This window comes from Saccopteryx leptura, chromosome 6 (assembly GCF_036850995.1).
Source record: "Saccopteryx leptura isolate mSacLep1 chromosome 6, mSacLep1_pri_phased_curated, whole genome shotgun sequence".
NCBI lineage: Eukaryota > Metazoa > Chordata > Mammalia > Chiroptera > Emballonuridae > Saccopteryx > Saccopteryx leptura.
The window spans coordinates 12,164,275-12,183,895 of record NC_089508.1 but is presented as its reverse complement, the minus strand read 5'-3'; the positions used below and the strand labels follow the sequence as shown (position 1 = coordinate 12,183,895).

The window sequence follows — 19,621 nt, the reverse complement described above, 5'->3', positions numbered from 1 at the left end:
TCTGCCCAGCGGCCATGTTGCTGTCAAGAGGTCACTTGTTTGAGGTGGGAAAGGTGCTAGGTAAATAGGGTACCCGGTGGGAGAGAGACTTTCCACTGTATACTGTTTTACTCTTGACTTTTTAACTACATTAGTGCATTACTCATTCAGAAAAAAAAAAAATTACTGTATTCATGTCCTAGGGCTGCTGTAGCAATTTATCACCAACTTGGTGACTTACAACAGAAATTAATTTTCTCACTCTTCTTCAGGCCCGATGTCTGAACCCAAAGTGTCAGCTGGGCCATGCTCCAAAGTCCCTAGGGAAGACTTCTTTCTTGCTTTCCAGCTTCTGGAGGCTTCTGGCAGTAGCTGGCTTGTGACCACATCATTTCAATCTCTACCAGTGTCTTAACATGGCCTTCTTCCTTCTGTGTCTCTTCTGTGTGCTCTACTCTGATACACTACCACTCCCAACTTACGCCAGGGTGATTTCATTTTGAGATGTTTAACTAATTACATTGGCAAAGACCATATTTCAAAATGAGTTCTTGGTGGGCTTGAATTTTGGAGGGACATGAGTAAACTTCCTACAGTGCAGTGATTGCTTACTAGGATATATGCTAGCCAAAGGACCTTATTATTATTTTGTTGTTGTTCACTGTTAAATCATTACCTAGGACACTGACAATACTTGGTAATGTTGAATTAATACCCGTCATTTCATTAGGCCTCCCGACCTGTTGAGCATGTGATCCATAGCAAGCATCATAAACTGAAAAGATCAATGCCTGGGAGTCAGAATGGAGGTTCTGGTCTGGGCTTTGCCTCTGAAGCCATGTGCGATTTGGCTATGAAGATTTGTTGTATTTCCTATTTTGATAACTCCACTTGATATTTGGTACATCCTAAACTTTAACTTTGTAAGATGCCTGTCATCCTTCAAAACCCAATGACCATATTCTCCAGGAAGCATTCCCTACTGTCCAACTAATTTAGAAATCCTTGTCCCTCCTCTGAGCTCCGCTATGTGCCTCTATCATATTATACATGGTGTCTTTTACACAGTATCATAACAGTTCACCTAATCATACATCTTTACCAATACCCTATAAATGTCTCAATGACAGGCCATGTTTTATTTGACTTGGCCTATCTAATAGTTGGTCTATCCAATAAACTTATAAAGCTTGGAGTCTGGAAATCACTTTGCATTCTTTCCTCCCAACTCTCCCACCTCACCGTGTTCCAATCAGTCCTCAAATACTTGCTGTGTATGAACTCTACATTTCCTTATCATGGCCGCTCAGTTCAAGCCCTCATGCTTTCATGTGCCCCGGTCTGGAGACCTCTGGTCTCCTGATTCCAGTCTCAGTATGTCCCATTCACAGTGCTGTCAGTGGCCTCAAACATGTGAATCTCATCAGCTTTCCTTTCACTTAACAAATGAAGTGTTACTATGTATCAAGCACCTGGATGATAACCATGAGAGAGACAGTCCCACCTGCATGCAGCTTACACTGGGAAGGCTCTTTAAATATTGACAAACCTTACTCTATTTCAGATCCTTCAGTGGCTTCCCACTGCTGGCTTAAGAAACTCTGTGATTTGGACAAACTGCCCACATGGCTTTATCTCCCTGAATTCTCTGCTCCAGCCACACCAGCTGTTTCCCTTGACTTCCAGAAAGTCCTCTGATCCTACTATACCTTGCACATGCCTGAATTAAAGCACTTATTACATCATACTGGAATCATTACTTTAATCCTCTGCATCCCAGTTCGACATTCTATCCACTAGCCACTGCTTGGTCAGGCGACATTTAAAGTTTTAATGTGTCAGTTTGTATCCTGAGTTCTGATAATCAGGGAGTATCATTTCATTGTAATTTCATCCTATACTCAATCTTACTTAAGACAAATTAACTTCCCAAGAAGAGGTAGTTGACTATAACATAACATATATATCCACTCATGAAACTAGCATCACAATCGGGAAAATGAACATATTGTACCCAACAGTTTCCACGTGTCCCTTTGTCATTCTTCCCTCCCACCTCTTTTCTGTACCCTGGCCCCCAAGCAACCACTGTCTCTTTTACTACAGATTAGTTATCAGCTTCTAATGTTATATAAATGGAGTCATATAGTGTGTGCTTTTTGTTTTGCTTCTTTCATTCAGGATAATTAACCTGAATTAGAGATACAACAGGGATACAACTTCATCCCTGTTGTATCAACAAATCATTTCTTTCTATTGCAATAAAATCACAGCATCATCCTTTTAAAGCACCTTTGAAGCACATGGCTTGAAAAAAAATTTCGGAAAAATATCTAAGGGAAAAATTGACTACATCAATTAATAGCACTATGATCTAAAATAAGTAAGTCCTGGCTGGATAGCTTGGTTGGTTAGAGCAGTGGTCCCCAACCCCGGGTCCCAACCGGTACCGGTCCGCAGAGAAAGAATAAATAACTTACATTATTTCCGTTTTATTTATATTTAAGTCTGAACGATGTTTTATTTTTTAAAAATGACCCGATTCCCTGTTACATCTGTCTAAGACTCACTCTTGGCGCTTGTCTCGGTCACGTGATACATTTATCCGTCCCACCCTAAAGGCCGGTCCGTGAAAATATTTTCTGACATTAAACCGGTCCGTGGCCCAAAAAAGGTTGGGGACCACTGGGTTAGAGTACTGCTATGCCAAGGTTGCAGGTTCGAACACCGGTCAGGGCACATACTGGAACAGATCAATGTTTCTGTCTCCCTTTCTCTCTCTCTAAAATCAATAAGTAAATTAAAAAATAAAATAAGCTCTGGCCAATAGGTTGGAGCGTAATCCTGAAGCGTAGAGGTTGCTGGTTCAATCCCCGGTCAGGGTACATACAGGAACAGCTCAATGTGCCTGTCTCTCTTCCCCTCTTTCTCTCGCTAAAATCAATTAAAAAAATAACAAAATAACAAAATTAAATGCTAATTGTAAAGTTAACATCAATGTATACAATCAGGCACTAAGTAATTACTTTTAAAGCTAGTGTGCCTATGTCTAATATGAAAGATTACTTCAGCATCAAAAAGACCACATTCCAAATTGTTCAATTTAAATGTTTTTATTTTTCTCATAATTTAAAAAATGCAAACATTCTGTAATTCAGCCCCAGCCTTTACTTCCAGGTGACTTCTTCATTGGGTCTCAATTCCCTGTGTGGAAAGAAGGAAGGAAGGAAAGGAAAAATAAAACTTTTATGAAGTGATAAAAGGGAAAGAATAACATAAATTCAGTATTTTACATTCTATTAAATTGACCCATTTACAATTTTTTATTGATTCAACATATTCATTCTATTCTGTCTGAACAATAGAAAGTTTAAAACTTTTTCCAGATTAAAGAGCCACAATTTCTTAGCCTGTTTTCATATGAAAGATCAATGCATTCAATTTAATGTTTCTAGACCCTCCTAGCTCATTTTATCTTTCTTGAAATTCTTGACTGTGAACTTCCTTCTTCCACGACGCTGCTCAACTCTCCTGTCCCTTGAGCTTCCTCCTACCCAGCTGCACACCCACAGCCAGACACCGTCCCTGAACTCTGCGGCAAAGGAATCATCCCCAGAGACGTGATGGAGCCAGGCGGCTACCCGCTGCCATTTGGCCAACTCCACCACCATGTCCAACGCCCTCAGGCTGTGCTGCTGAGACAGAACACCAACCCACTACCAGTACCGTTTATTTCACCATCGCCGCAGCTTAAATAAGACTGTATATACATAAAGTAGGCTTGGGTGAGCTGGTTTCATTTAAAACATTGTTTCTATCTTAACATGCACCCTGAATTCCAAATTTAAAAGGGGATTTTCAAGACCCGAAATAGACTGTTCATAAACTGAAGACTTGTTTACATTCCAAATGTAATCACATACTTTTATGCACATGTTAAACAACAAACAAGACTACAAAAAAGTATCACTTAAATCTAAGTCCTCGGGGGTAGGAGGATTATCCCGTTTATTTTTGGCGTCTATTTTATTAAGAATACTTTCAAAAGCTGACTAATTGTTAGTTTTAAAAAAATGCCCAAACTAACCTTTTAAATAACAAACTCTTGTTCCGGAAGGCAGTTAGCTTTTCATCATTCTTTCTGTCTAGATAATATCCAACGACAAATCCCAAAGGGACAAGTATATGTACCCAGTGGTCACGTACAATCTGAACTAAATTCATCCTAAATGCAAAAATAAAAATAAAAAAGACTGTCAGAAATATAACTGCTTTTGAAACATCTTTCAAATTGCAGCTAAAACAGGAAGATAGCCATCAATATAGGAACAGATGTTAAAAGCATAAGCCTCTTTAAATTTGTTTGGCACAGAATGTAGTATACTTCTTAAAATCTACTTGATGAAGATAATATAGGTGACACTGATTAGCATAAAAATTAGTGTGCTAAAGTAAATTTATTAATTTTTTTCCTAATCTCATCAGTGATCTGATGATACAGTGCAGCGAAATGGAAAATACAAATTCTATCTGCAAAAGCTAAGTATTTGTACACATCTAGTATTGACTTAAAACTTTTTTGTATTTTTCTGAAGTTATAAGTGGGGAGGCAGTCAGACAGACTCCCACATGTGTCGGACCGGGATCCACTTGACATGCCCACCAGGGGGTGATGCTCTGCACATCTGGAGCGTTGCTCTGTTGCATCCAGAGCCATTCTAGTGCCTGAGGCAGAGGCCATGGAGCCGTCCTCAGTGCCCAGGCCAATTTTGCTCCAGTGGGGCCTTGGCTGCGGGAGGAGAAGAGAGAGATAGAGAGGAAGGAGAGGGAGAAGGGTGGAGAAGCAGAAGGGAGTTTCTACTGTGTGCCCTGACTGGGAATTGAACCTGGAACTTCCACATACTGGGCCAACACTCTACCGCTGAGCCAACCAGCCAGGGCTTGACTTAAAACTTTTACATGTGTAACATATTTTTAGAACCTCTCACAATGCTAAAACAAATAAAGAATACTATTCTTCCATGAGCAGATTTCTTTAGATAAAGCTAATTACTGAACGTTAATTTTTTTAATTAGCAGTAATCTTGTCTTGAGTAAACCTCATTGGCAATGATACCGCTACTGTTCAAAGCCAAAACTAATTTTTGAAAGAAAATGAAAATGAGAAAAATTTTAAGAAACAACCACATTCAATGTCACAGTAGATCTGAATGTCAATTAAATGACTCTATAAAGAATATGGCAAGAACAGAACTTACTTTTATAACATGACTATTAGGTACCAGATATATCATAATCTAGTCCTATATATAACATGAAATAACTATTATTATCCTCATTATAAGTAAGAAATAGCTTAACCCAAATAGGTATTAAGTGTAGAGCTAGAATTCAAACTCAGTTTTGCTCCAAAGCGCTGGATGCTCTGTTATATCACAATGCCTCTCTAAGACACCCCTCCCCAAATGACATTTATGGTACTTAAGAGCTTTTCAGTTTTAAGAGTTTCAAAAGGCAGAGGAGGAGTATGAGAACTAGAAGTCATCATATAGAAAGTAAATTTGCGCTAATTAAAAAAAAACAAAAACAGTTGAATCATCTATTTTCTGTAAAAATTTGCACCTAAAGATGAAATCAAAATACATCCTTGTGTGTGACTCATAAATGAATAAATCATAAGAGAATGGCTCAGAAGACATTGATGACAACCTAAAAAGAGAAGATAGTCATGTGACAGGGATACATTCTTAGAAAAGCACCTGCATCGTTAGGTGACTTCATCATCCTATAAACATCACCGAGTTCACTCACACAAACCTAGATGGGATAGCCTACTACACATCCAGGGCATATGGTACAGCCTATTGCTCCTAGACTACCAATCTGTACAGCATTTTCCTCTACTCAACAGGAGGCAATAGTAACACTACGGGAAGATAAAAAATGGTATACACCTGTACAGGGCATTTACATGAGTGGAGCTCGCAGGACGAAGTTGCTCTGGCTGAGTGAGTGGTGAGTGTGAAGGCCCAGCCATTACTGGACACTATGTAGACGTCACAAACACTGTCCCCCAAGCCCTTCCCCTACCTCCGACAGGGTCAGAAATGGAACTTGGAAGCTGTCAGTGCTGCTCCACGAACAGGGGAGTGGGCTGGGCCGATGAGAAACATGCAATGAGAGGTAGCCTGAGATCAGTAAGAGTAAGAACTTAAGGTAGATAAAAAGAACATAGGGGACTGTGTGTGGTTCTGATGGGTTCTGGCTGCTGCATGTTGGAGCTGTGGCTTTCATAAAAATAAAGATAAAGAGGGCATAGGACTGAGGACACAACAGTTTGACTTTGGAAATTGGTTTCTGGTTCCACTAACCCTATCGAGCACAAAGGGCTGTCTCTCTGGCATTGAGCTCACGGAATAACTTACTGTGCTTTTCATCATTACGGCCTGAGGATACTTCCTAAGTACACAGACTGGTTGGCTCTGTACGAGCACAGAAAGCTTCTACTGAGGGTCAGCGGCACTTACTGCTTGTCAGGGTGGCCCCTGTGGACCTGTCCTTGCACAGGGTCTCAGGTCCTCAGCAAAGAATCTACAGCAACATACTCTGGCGACCATCAGGCTACACCCGGGGCCGCAGCGCCCTCTGCACGTGTACTGCGTGTAGTGCGGGGAACGGGCTCCTGTGGGCAGAAACCGGTCAGCGCTGGGTGGACTGGGGTGTCGTCCGTGCACTCATCTCAGCTGCTGTGAGTGACAGGGAGTCTACTGCCAAGTCCCAGCAGAGTGCTCCAGCAGAGAAACACTTCCCCCTGAACCAGACACCCTTCCTTTCCTTACAGGAAATTCAGCCCCGTTATAATCTCATGGGACCACCATCGCACACACAGTCTATTGTTGACTAAGACATCACTATATGATACATGACTATACATCTGTGCCACCCAAAGTGCTGAGCACTAAACCGTGTTGAGATTGTGTAGACTGGATTCCTGCCTCTCCTTCTAGGACACAGGTTCTCACCCACCTTCTAATTCTTTATTTCTCAAACTTTAATCACTTACTCCTGTTTAAAGGCAGAAGGTTAGGAAATGACCATGAAATTAAAACTTGCAGTTATAGGCGATATTGCAATATTACCTTGGTGATATTGTGCGTTTGGTTCCGACCATGCAATAAAGTGAGTGTACCAATAAAGCTAGTCATCATCTTTTTGCTGGTAGACGGTCTAGCCTTCAACTTGTGGAAAAAAACCCACGCAACACCACTGAAGCGCAATAAATGAGGTTCAGTTATACTAAATACTCTTTCATAAAGTGACCAGGTGATGGTGCAGTGGATAGAGTGTTGGACTGGGACGCAGAGGACCCAGGTTCAAGCCCTGAGGTCACCAGCTTGAGCGTGGGATCATAGACATGACCCCATGGTTGTTGGCTTGACACCCAAGGTCACTCGCTCTGCTAGAGCCCCAGGGCACATATGAAAAAGCAAAAGATGAATAAATAAGGTGCTGCAAAGAATCGATACTTCTCATCTCTCTCCTTTCCTGCCTGTCTGTCCCTATGTCCCTTCCTCTGTCTTTTATCTCTTGCTAAAAAAAAAAAAAAAAAAAAAAAGGAGTGTTATAGCAAGTTCCAGTCTGAATGTCACTGGTCTAGAAAATTATGTTGTATGTAAATAAAATATTTAAAATAAATAACTTATAATTTAGTCATCAACTAGTTTTGTTTTAATCTATTGGAATTCTCAAACTTGACTGCACATGAAAATCCCCCCCCCCCCAGTCCTTTTTTAAACCGAACCCCTTGGCCAAACCTCCGGGGTGGGTGGGAAAATCTGTATGGTTGAAAGCACTCTTCAGCCGATTTGCTGCAAATAGCTGTTGGACATACGAATGGAAATGTAGCTAATCTTACTTTATTTCCCAACAGATGGTGGTGGTTTTCTTAGCATTATTTGCATTTAGATCCTTAACTCAGGGACAGATGTTTTGTGATTCTGACCAATGTCCACCAAGTTAGCCATTTGTTTTTACAAACTTGAGCTAGTCAAGTATGGGAATAACATTGCATGTCTTAGTGAAACAGGAAAATGTAATTTTGAAAGCACTTAACTGCAAAATACTAGACAAAATAGGTCTCTGTAAGAGTCCAGTGGTCATCTATTCTGCCACATTGTGTTTACTAAGTTCCTTTAATTTCTTAACTGGCATCAATTCGAACCCTCAGTATAACTGTTAGATACTGTTTATGGTTGACCAGCAACAGAAGAGTAGTTACTCATGGACTCTCAGCCCTAAACTGTTTTATTTTTTATTATTTACTTACTTATTTATTTTTTTATTTTTCTGAAGCTGGAAACGGGGAGAGACAGACAGACTCCCGCATGCGCCCGACCAGGATCCACCCGGCACGCCCACCAGGGGTGATGCTCTGCCCCTCCGGGGCGTCGCTCTGTGCGACCAGAGCCACTCCAGCGCCTGGGGCAGAGGCCAAGGGGCCATCCCCAGCGCCTGGGCCATCTTTGCTCCAATGGAGCCTTGGCTGCGGGAGGGGAAGAGAGAGACAGAGAGGAAGGGGGGCGTGGAGAAGCAAATGGGCACTTCTCCTATGTGCCCTGGCCGGGAATCGAACCCGGGTCCCCCGCACACCAGGCCGACGCTCTACCGCTGAGCCAACCGGCCAGGGCCCCTAAACTGTTTTAAATGAGCCCATGGCCACCTGTGGGTTATCAGATACTTAACTATTGGCATTTTACCAACATGGCCAGAACCTACTTTTGTCTGGCTCTACTCTGAGCAGATGAGATCAGACAAGCCCCTGAGGTTTTTGCTTAATAAAAATCTTGTGAGATTCTACAGGTAAAGACAGTGGGACTGACAGATAAAAGGATTCTGTACATTTAAAATACAGAGTTGGATTCCACTGCCATGAAGGAAGTGTGAGTCTAGCCTGAAGACGTAAATGACAAATCTTAGTCCTAGAGGCATTTGTTACAGTTGTAAAATCTACAACATAAATGGCCTTTGGGAACGGTAGCACTGATATAATTTTTCCTGTTTTTTTTCACCCCCCATTGCAAGAGGATGACAATGGAAAACAGAAGTTTATGGATACAAAAACTGAGAATGATTCTTTGGAGAATGAATAGGAGAGGAAGCATAGACAGGCTTCCAGTCTCTCCGTCATGGGCAAAGGACAGTGAGGACCTGGGACAGGCTCTAATGAGATAAGCCCAGGTTTGGATGAAGAGGGATATGGGTGCCCATGAGGGCACTGTACAGGGACAGGCAGAGGTAAGTTTCCAGTTGTATGTGAAACAGAGTTTATTCTTGTAGTATTATTTTTAATTACTATATTATTTTCCATATAAGCAACTGTAACCCTACTTTTGCCAACCCTGTATTATGGATTGGCATCTTCTTTAATGAAGACTCTTAAGAAAAAGTTTGCTCTTATTTCAGAACTGGGAGTGGCTATGCTATTCCTGAGTGGGCTGTGGGGGGGGATTAGTTGGTTTTTATCTTATGGACTCAAGCAATCATATAACTGAAGGATTGTTATTTTTTGCCTACCTCTAGAAAGAGCTGACTCTTGTAGCACTAAGGCACCCTACTTTATGCTTTTTATAACCATCAACTCATGTAATCCCCACAGTACTATACAATATTAATCAATAAATGCCCCCAAAGAAGTAGGCATATTTTTTTTCAGATGAGGAAGTTCCGGGACAATCAACTTGCCTAAGGTCACAAACACAGTAAGCAGCACAGTTGGGATTAATTGCCAGGCAGTCCGGCTCCTTGATCCAAGCTCTTTATCTGCGCCTTACTGTCTCTCAACAGTAAGCACAATGGTATTTATATTAATATCACTCTTCACAAATCCTATTTTCCCTAGTACATATTACTTTATCTTCAACCCAATTCTGCCCACTTAACTTCTAAAAAGAAAACTACCTGGAATGTGTTTTTGCAAGTCACTCTGAATTCACCTTGGAAAAATAAAGAGGATTAGACATTTAAATATATAGAGGTGTGTGTGTGTGTGTGTGCGCGCGCATATTTCCCCCCCCCCATTTCCTAATTGGTCCCCCACAGCATGTATTGATCAAAGTGTCGACTTAACTTATGCTTGGATGCATTGAGAAACGGATTCCTTGAAGTCACCTGTCTTAAAGACACATACACCCAAGACACCAAGCAGAAAGTAAATACTACGTTCTTTAAAAAGTGCACATTTTATGGAATGGCAGACTCAGCGGAACGGAGCTTCAGGAGAGAGCGAGGTTAGCCTTCCAGCCCTGAGAACAGACGCAGGGACGTGGACGAATCTTATGATGAGCCTTCCCTGCTGCAGCCTAGCACTGTCCTGGCTGTTTCCTTTCTGGTCCGGCCGGGGCCGGTCACCGCGAGATCTCTAATCCAGATATGTCAGCCTCAGAGCACCCCTTCTAATAGCCACCAGATGGGTCACTTGAGCCCCACCGTCCGCCAAAAGAAACCCCCCCACTTCCCTTTCCTTTTCTCGTCCCGTTCGCTCTGCAGCCCGGGGCGGCCCAGACCACTCCTCACACCCTCCACCGCCGACGGTATACCCTCCTTCCTGCACAGCAGGGGCCCGCGGCGCCTCCGTCGTCCTGAGTCCCGGACCCACCTGCGATCCCGGTGCCAGCAACGACCCCAAGACCAAGGGCAACGGCGAGTCCAGGCTCCGGCGCCGCCGGAAGTCGCAGTCTTGGGACCCGCCATTCGCTGCACCCGCTCCAGGACAGGGGTGGTATCGCGAATCCATACCCCTTCTTCCGTTTCAGACTCGGCTCTTGACATATTTTTGTGAGCTTCAACATAGTACAAATTGTTCTGAAATAATACTTAGGTCCCAGGTGACGAGACTCGGTATCAGGGTCATTTTTTCTTGCTACAACCTCGTCCCCACTCCTCCCGAAGATGGTATCGCCCGAGGTGTCCCCCGCCTCTGCCGTTTCACTCCACTTCCAAAATGGCGGCCTCCACGGCGGGCCTGCTGGCGCCTGATCACCGCGGATGCCGCTGAGCGAGCGTCCGCTCTCCTCGCTCTCCAGCTGGATTCGACTGGGGGTTGGGAAGGGCAGTGGACAGCGTTGGGGGAGGACTGACGAGGCAAGTGAGGGCGGAAGGAAGCAGTGAGCCCTCGGATGGGGAGGGGGCTCCAGCGCCGACCCCGTCTCCGCTGGTTTCGGCCGCGACTGTGCTGGCCGTTCTTGGCAGACGTGCTCAGCCAGGGCGAGAGCAGTGACTTCTCCGTGGGTCTACAGCGCCCGGTCTTCGGGTCGCTCCTCCGCTCTCCTTCCCTCCCTTTTGCGGCCTCCCTCCGCCCTCTCGGGCGCGCGGCCCGGAGGAGTGACCCCGACGCCAGCTTTGGCTCCTGAGCCGCGTGGCCCCGTGTTCTCAGCCTCCTCGCCCGGGGTTCTCCCGTCTGGGGTGAGGGACCAGGAGGCTCCTAAACTTCGGCGTCCTTTTTGGTCAAAAACGGCCCCTGCCCTCCGTGACTCCCGCTCCCCAGCCACCGCCGACTTATTTTACAGGCTCCTCGATAAACAGGAGGTCAGACGAGCCGGAACCCCGGCGAGTGTGGCTCCTGGGACCTGGCGAACCTGCGTTGTTACTAACTGCCCATCTCCTCATTTTCTTCATTTACAAGCCCTGTGATCCTGTTCTAGCAAACCCGCCTCTTCCAAAACTGACCCGGAAGAGACCCCGCACTCACAGTGAGCCCGGGGCCAGCCAGACCCCATCCTCTAACCTTGCATTTGCAGAGTTCCCCTTAAATCGTCATCAGCTCGCCCGGTCATTACTGAGAGAGCAAGGGACCGGGATACGTGAAGTAGTGTATGGGTCAGAACCACCGTCCAGAAGGAACCGAGGGTTCGCGTTCACTCCTGCCCATAGAACACAGTTCTGTCGCTTTGAGTGCTGTGCGGGTGTTGGCGATACAAACGTGGTCGCCCAGACTCTCCGCCTAGGCATTCAGCATCCGTTCAGCAAACATTCTCTGTGTCCCGCTGGGGCGAGGTGAAAACAACTGCCGGCAGACACCAGAAAAGCTTGATTAGGGAGTGAATAGTTGAGCTGGGTCATGGAGGGTCGAAAGGAATTTACTAGACTGAAGAGAAGGTCATTCCTCGGTGGAGAACAGGGATGCAAAGATTTCAGAAGGTTTGAAAAGATTTTATTCAATAGTTAGCAGGAAGCCAGTGAAAACTTTGCACAAGGAAGGGGTATGAGTATATATTTTAGGGGGATGGCAGCTGTAAGAAGGATCAAGTTGGAACAGGAAAACCAGATGAGAGGAAGTTGCAATTGTTTAGGTAAGGGAATGAATGGCCTGATTGAGGTAGGATTGTCAAGGATGTCAGAGAGACACTTCTGAAGTGTCAAAGAGGATTCAACCCTTGGCAGCTGATTTGGTGGTAAGAGGGTGACTCCAGAGTTGATAGTTTGAGAGACTAAATGGTTGGTGATACCATAACCTTCAAGCCTAAGATGTACAGAAAAATAGAATGGTGTCAGCCTGCACTTTAGGAGTGGCAGAACACATTCCTCCGCATATGGAAGCATTGAATGTAGAGTCTAGACCTGTGCTATTACAGTTACTGCCAGCTACATGTAGCTACGAAGCACTTGAAAATGTGGTTATAGTAAATTGAGGTTTGCTGGAACTCTGACATGCACACTGGATTTCAAAAACTTAGTACAAAAAACATGTTTAAAAGCTCATTAATAATTTAATAATGATTACATGTTGAAATATTTTGTCTATATTAGGTTAAATAAGAATATATTAAAATTAATTTCACCTGTGAAACTTTCCAATGTGGCTGTGAAAAATTTCCAGGTACATTCGTGGCTGGCATTCTATTTTTGTTGGCGTAGACACTAGTGATAGAGGAATTGGTAAGGAAGTGGAATTTGAGCCTGGTCTTGGGGTGCTAGCGAGCAGGGATGTCAGGGCCGTCTGGCGCCCTCCATTGCCAGCAGAGGCATTCATTCGGTGTCTGGGTTTTGTTTTTTCAGGCAGTGGGAAGCGTTCCTAGGTTTCTGAGCAGGGGATGTGATGTGACGTGACATGACGTGCAGGGGTGTTCTTAAGGGTTATGCTGAGATGGGGGGGAGAAAGGCTGGAGGCGGGGAAACACACCCAAATGTAAGGTGACAAGGCCCTGTGTTAAGGTACTGGCAGTAGGAATAGAAAGAGGATATGTGTGCCAGGTTCTGAGGGAAAAGTAACCAGGAGTTGAGAGCAGACTGTTCTAAAGGAATTTGCAAAAAAAGGAATCAAACACGTAGAGTTACGAGCCTGGCTCACTTAGATAACAACTAGTGAATTCATGTCATAGCGTTATTAAAGGGCATCTGGGGCTAAAGAAATTTAGCCTCAAAGGAGAACCAATACAGTCGAAAGGAGGACATAGTCTGCTAAATACTCCTCTTTGTATCTCCCCACTTTCTGAGCATCTCATCAATCATCCACACCAGCCAGTTTTCCTAAAACAGAGTTACCTACATCATGGGATCTTCCTGCTTGATAATGGATCTTAAAATGTAAAGTGTTTCTCTGTTGCCAGTAGAACTAGGCCCAAAGTTACCAGGGTCTTTCGCTATCTGCCCTTTTCTGTTCATTTGCTAGGCTAGTTTTTTCACTGGTAGCCTATAATTTCTTTTGTTTTGTGCCTTTGATCATGCTATTGTTTTGAATACCTTTTCTCTTTGTCTCTCTTTACCCAAGTCCTGCCAATCCTTAATGAATAATTTAAGATCCCACCTCTTTTATGATTTTCAATAACAGAAGCTAATGTCAATTTTAAAAATTTTATTTCCTAACCTGCATATTTCATCCCCTGCTTATAATCAGTTGGCATATTAATACTTTTGTATTTTATTATATCTTTTACTATCCATGTTTGTTTTATGTAAGCTTCAGCTTCCTAAAATTATAACAAGTTTCTTTTTTTAAAAAGAGCCATAGCTATATTACTTATTGCTGCTGCTGATGTTTATCTTATGGCAAGACATATAAATTAACAGTATAATTAAAACCAAAGTAAATCGTTTTGGCACATTCACGAGACTCATTTCTCTATTTTTTAGATTTATAAAGAACTCTTCCTTTGAATTCATGGTGTTTCATCTTATATACGACTGAGATATCAGTAAGTAATGAATGTTTCATAAAGATGTAGCTTTATGATATTCTGAGCAGTTGTAATGAGGATAGTTTTCATCTGTTAAAATCAGGGTCTGCAAAAGTGTTTTGACAAACTCATTCAGTTCTATCTGCAAGGTCCTTTGTGTTTTTTACTCCATGATGTAAATAAAGAAAGTGGGAGGTAAGGTGACTTGAGAAGAGTTTCTCTCGGCCATTATTGTAATTGTGGTGTCTTTGTTATCCGCTGTTACGCTGGCTCGGACTCCTGTTGACTATGAATGAGTGATGTCTACAGTGTCCTGTCCTCACCAGCCTACACGGCTTGTGTGGACTCACGCCTGTGGCTTCTTGTATTTGTTTTACTCTTTTCCTGCTGCGGTCTATTTTTCCTGGCATTATTGCCTTTTCTAAAGAGCCCTGCCCTCTCACGATGAGTGCGAAGTAGAAGAGCTTTGGTTCTGTCATTTTTTGCCGCCAGTGATGTTTCAGGCTTAATTTGTTCTAGGACTTACTTGTTCATCTGATGGCCATCCATGGTATTAGTCGAGTTCTATTCCAACACCTTTTTTTCAAATGAATCAAGTTTTCCCTATAAAGCCTCTTCAGTATCCAACTTTCACATCAACATAGTAATTAGGAATATGAGGGTATGGGTCATCTTCGTCTTGATCTCAATAACACACCTTTGTTTCTGGGGTTTTTTCTTAATTCTTTAATTGGCGCCCTTCTGAGTCTCAGCCTTCTCTTGATTTCTTAGCTGCAGTCCCCATAAACACCTTTGGCATGGCTTGACCTGTGTGGGAAATGAGACCTTTGGCATGGCTTGACCTGTGTGGGAAATGAGAGAAAGGGCCCGATAGGTATTGTGCTCCTTGGCATCTCCTTGCTTGAACGCTGGAATGTGTCGTGAGTGTTTCACATATGTTGACATATACTTGTTAGGATTGTGACAGAGTCAGTCTCTGTGGGTTGAATTAATTTTATTGGTAACTATCTACCCCTGGTGATTTATTTCTTCTCAGTACTTTCAGGGCATCTTTTACCTTCTAGAAGTACAGCTTCTTCCGCATAGGAATCCTCTGCAAGGTGTCCATTGTCCTTTTGTCTCTTCTTTATAGATTTTCAGTATTCTGTTTACACCTTCCCTTTAATTTCTCTGGGTCAGATACTGTGCTTCCTTATTGGTCATTCACCATTCCCGATGTAGGTGTAAGTTTCCCTTTTATTTCTGGAATCTTCTGTCAGTGCCCTCCTATTTGTCCTTTTTCGTCGTGCTTTTCCAGCTTTCTCTGACTCCGCTGATTCCCCTTCTGTCTCTGGGGCAGCGTGGCAGAGCTGCGTTCAGGGTTCTAACGTGCTTTTGTTGTCGCCTTACTTCTGCCTCTTGCCTGTCGCCAGCAGTTTTTAGTGCTTCCTCTGTCATCCACCTCAGTTTTCCTTGCTTTCTTTACTTCCGCCATTGTCTTTTCACATTCTTTTCTAATTTTTTAGTTTCAGTCGCAGGTCTTGGGGTCCTCAGTCAGTTGAGTTTAACAATGTTCACATGGACTTGAAACCCGTCAGGGATGGGATTTATGGTGACGTTTTGGTGCTGTGATACCTATAGTGCTCTTCAGCTTCACGCTGATGTGTGTGTTCTCAGTTCATGGTCAGTGCCACACCTGCTCCTGGTCTGGTTTTGGCAGAGAGAACACAACTTTTCCATCTCCTGCTTCCAGTGACATTACTGCTTGGTTTCTCTATCAGCTGTCTGGTTATGGCCACATGTACAGTTATCTGGAGCATGTGTGTGTGATGGACAAGTTGTCGGCTTCCCAGAAATCCACAGGCCAACCTCCCTCTTCGTTTCTGACTTCTGGTCCAAATGTTCCGACAACATTTGCTTCTGCTTTCTTTCCTACTTTTGCGTTTCAGTCATCTGTCATTATCGATGTGTCTTGTTTTGGTGTGTGATTAACTTCTTCTTGGGTGCTCGTGTGAAGTCTTCCAATTTCATCTTCCGCCTCTGCAGTTGAAGCATAGACGTTAGTGATCCTTACTGATTGCACTCGGTCAGAACAGGCACTGTCAGCTCTGACTGCCAGTGCTACCCCGTGCTCAGTGTTAAAGCCACTCTGTTTCATCTGGGCTGCCATTTCCAGAGAACTGCACTAGTCGTTGCCTGGCTGGGAATGTCCCGTTCCAACACATTTCAGTTTGCTCACACCAAGCGCTGCCGTGTTTACACGCTCCATTTCTTTCTTTACGATTTCCGGTCTGCCTTGGGTCCCGTCCTTTGGTTCTGCGCTCCGAGTGCGTGTGCCCGCAGCCTCGCCCTTGCCGTTGTGGACGTCAGCCGTGGCCAACCTCGGCCATGGCCGTCCTCGGCCATGGCCATCCCTACAGCGGTGCTGTTTCTGCTTGTTCCCTGCTCTCCCCCAGCCACGCCCAGGGCCTCTCCTCTTGCAGCACGAGCGCATATTTCATTTTGGACTCTCTGGTTATAGGCTTTTCAAGTGAATTGAGAGATACAGAAGAAAAGGCGCAGCCCTGGTTCACTGTTGCCTTCTGTGGGGCGGCGTGGGGCCCGCACCACCTATGCTCAGGCGGAGGTGCGGCCAGTGCCTGGACATGTGGCCCCCGCAGGAGTCGGTGCGGGGCAAGAATCTGCTTGGCAGGGAGAATTTCTTAGCTCCTTTCCAAAGTTGTATTTTATATACATTTTCCATCAAATAGGGAATTAATATCTTTGTATATCTCATACCTTACAATTAGGAGCATGCTAACTCAATATATTTTTTATTTTAACTAGTTTGAACAGCTGTTTACTGGCAAACCACTGTAAGAACGACGTGTACTAGTATAGCAAGGATACAAATACACATCAAGCTGAGCCCCACACTCGAGACAGCTCCCAAGCAAGAGGAGGTGCACGTCTGTAGCTGACTGTTGGTGGCGTGATCACGGCACTGCAGCTCACTTAATACTAGCCTTGTTTCCTACATTTAAGAAGCATTTATTGACCACTGCTGTATGTTAGGCACTGAGGAGGCATCGGACTGTGACTGATCAAAACAGATACCGTCTGTACTTTCATGGGGTCCATATTCTAGTGCTGGAATTAGGAGAGAAGGAAATGGACAAAGCGAGGAAATTAATCAACAATTTATAATAGAGCACTAGGTCCTTTAAGAGAAATAGAATGATGTCATAGGGTATAACTGATATGGGGAAAGTCTCTGACATAATACATTTGAGGCAAGGAATATATACAACCTAGTTAGAGATCTTGGTGACAGTGGAGACAGAGGGAAATCTGAGAAATATAATGGCGGTCAAAATGCAGGGCGTACTGACTGATGGGTTAGATGTGGGAACGGTAAGTCAGAGAACCCCCCAGAGACCGGATGGCAGTGGGAGCTGTGGGGCGGGGTGAGAGGCCCTGGAGAGGAGAAGGCGGGCTGCCGGCACACTGCCACGCGGAGCGGTGGGGACAGACGGGATTAACAAAGGAGACTGGAGGGTGGCCGGTTGGACACACGGCGGACCAGGAGAGGACTGACGGACGCAGAGACAGGCCGTTTCAAGGAGGATGGGGTAGTCAACATTAGTGAATGCGGCAATTTCCAGTAACTTGAGGCCAGAGAAATTTCCATTGGCTTAAGTTGAATAGAAGTTTGTCAGTGACCTTCTGGAGACAGAGTCCAGATTTGGAAGATGGAGACACACTGATGGACACATATTCTGAGAAATTGGCTATGAAAGGGGAGCAAGGGATGATGATGTGGTTGCAAGGGATTGCAGGGCCGAGAAGGTTCCGTCGGCTGGGAGGTCAGAGTAGCTGTTTGCTGGGAGGAGCGCGGACATCCCGGAGAGGAGTGGGGGTGCCTGCTGTCCTCTGGGAAGGGGGCCAGAGACGCAGCGGGGGCCTCGGCTGCGAGCAGCCTAGTTCCTCCATACAGTAGGAGACACAGCAGTGTCCACGCAGGAAGGTTGTGGGTGTGGTATTGGAAAATGAGGAGTTCTGTCTACTGTTTCCTAAATGAAGAATGTGGTGAGTTATCAGCTGAGATGGAAGGGTGCATGATGCTTGAGCAGAGAAGAGATGTGAAATTATAGTCTCAGAGATGGAAAGTCAACCTACTAAGACAAATAGGACTGGTAAGTAGTTACTTGGTGCCTGTTGAAGAACTCTACTCTGTTCTTGCTCTGCACACAGAGGGTAGTGAAAAGGGGTCAGGGGTCAGAGGTCAGTGAGGCCAAAGGGCTCTCTCAGTGGGAATGCTGGAGTAAGAGAGTGAGAGGCTGGAGGGTGAAACTGAACGTGTCGCAGCTTATTGGTACTGACAGGTCCTCAGAGGATAGAGCTGGTGGTGGGTAGCCGACGTGCAATGCAGATTATCGGAGCTGAGAAAGTCAGGGAACTAACAGGTCAGTATTGACGCTACTGCAGGGAAGACTGAGTCAGAACTGAGGTTCTCAGTGATTGAGGTCACCTTAATAGAGGCCAGGACTGAGAAGGAAACAGGAAGGCCTGTCGTGGACTGACTGGGTGGCATGAGCTTACTGGGATGGCAGTGTTTGAAGGAGGGAGGAGAGGGCATAGTCTGGAGGCTGCAGAAGGGGCAAGCAGCCCACGAAGTAAGGAGTAGAGACAAGGCCTCTGGAGAAGCTGCAGGAGAAACAGGATCATGTGAGAACAGCCAGAGGCTGCAGAAGGGGCAAGGAGCCCACGAGGTAAGGAGTAGAGACGGCCTCTGGAGAAGCTGCAGGAGAAACAGGATCATGTGAGAACAGCCAGAGGTTGCAGAAGGGGCAAGGAGCCCGCGAGGTAAGGAGTAGAGACAGGGCTTCTGGAGAAGCTGCAGGAGAAACAGGATCATGTGAGAACAGCCAGACCTCCAGAGAAGGTGGAGACCGTGCGGAGAGGTGGGCGAAGTAACAGGTGAATGTCCTCCGAGTTCCACAGGCCATACTGGAAGGGCTTGGGAGGCTGGAGAGGTAGGGGCCTGGGGCCACCCAGGACGTGTACCCATCGGTGGTAATGGATAAGGAGGGGTCTTGAGTTTTGGCTATGGCTGAGGGGAACAAAGATGGGGGGTGTGCTGGGATTAGCCCCTGACAGCCTGTCTCATGAAAGGTGGGCAGTCAGTTTACCTGTTCGTTAATATGACCCTGGGCAGATAGGTGGTTATATGTTATCACATGCAGTGAACTCTCCTACTTACACAGGCAGCCAGGAAAGGCTGATTTATTTCAAGGAGGTAGGATCTGGAATGTTTCTGTGGAGCTGCATTTTGGTAATAAATAGTTTTATAATATCTGTTTAATAGCACAGAATTCTAGTTTTAGGTCCTAAATTCCAGTAAATGTGTTCATGAAAAATGTGTAGCAGGCATCCCCACATAAATTGTAACATCCTTTCTATGTATATATTAACCTTCATGCTTTATAGACGGATACGTGCGTGAGGACCAC

General features: G+C 44.8%; 2 protein-coding genes across 4 annotated transcripts in view; one reads left to right on the top strand and one right to left on the bottom strand.

Moving 5' to 3' along the window:
- Positions 1-3,073: 3,073 nt before the first annotated feature.
- On the bottom strand, positions 3,074-10,821 carry NDUFB1 (NADH:ubiquinone oxidoreductase subunit B1). Of its 2 annotated transcripts, none has more exons than XM_066341374.1 (3): positions 10,634-10,821; positions 4,067-4,204; positions 3,074-3,183 (listed from the first exon to the last, which is right to left on the bottom strand). In XM_066341374.1, the coding sequence occupies exons 1-3, from the start codon at positions 10,804-10,806 to the stop codon at positions 3,147-3,149; spliced, it is 348 nt and encodes a 115-aa protein (XP_066197471.1). In that variant the 5' UTR covers positions 10,807-10,821; the 3' UTR covers positions 3,074-3,146. The 2 variants fall into 2 exon arrangements, with proteins under 2 accessions (XP_066197471.1, XP_066197470.1); XM_066341373.1 differs by having other exon boundaries at positions 10,575-10,786.
- Positions 10,822-10,959: 138 nt separating this feature from the next.
- CPSF2 (cleavage and polyadenylation specific factor 2) overlaps positions 10,960-19,621 on the top strand; it is a 30,261-nt gene continuing 21,599 nt past the window's right edge. The window contains exons 1-2 of one of the 2 annotated variants that reach the window (XM_066341371.1): positions 10,960-11,118; positions 14,107-14,168. The gene's annotated coding sequence lies outside the window, so the exon portion shown is untranslated. The remainder of the gene's footprint in view (positions 11,119-14,106; positions 14,169-19,621) is intronic. The other variant, XM_066341372.1, reaches the window with a different exon arrangement.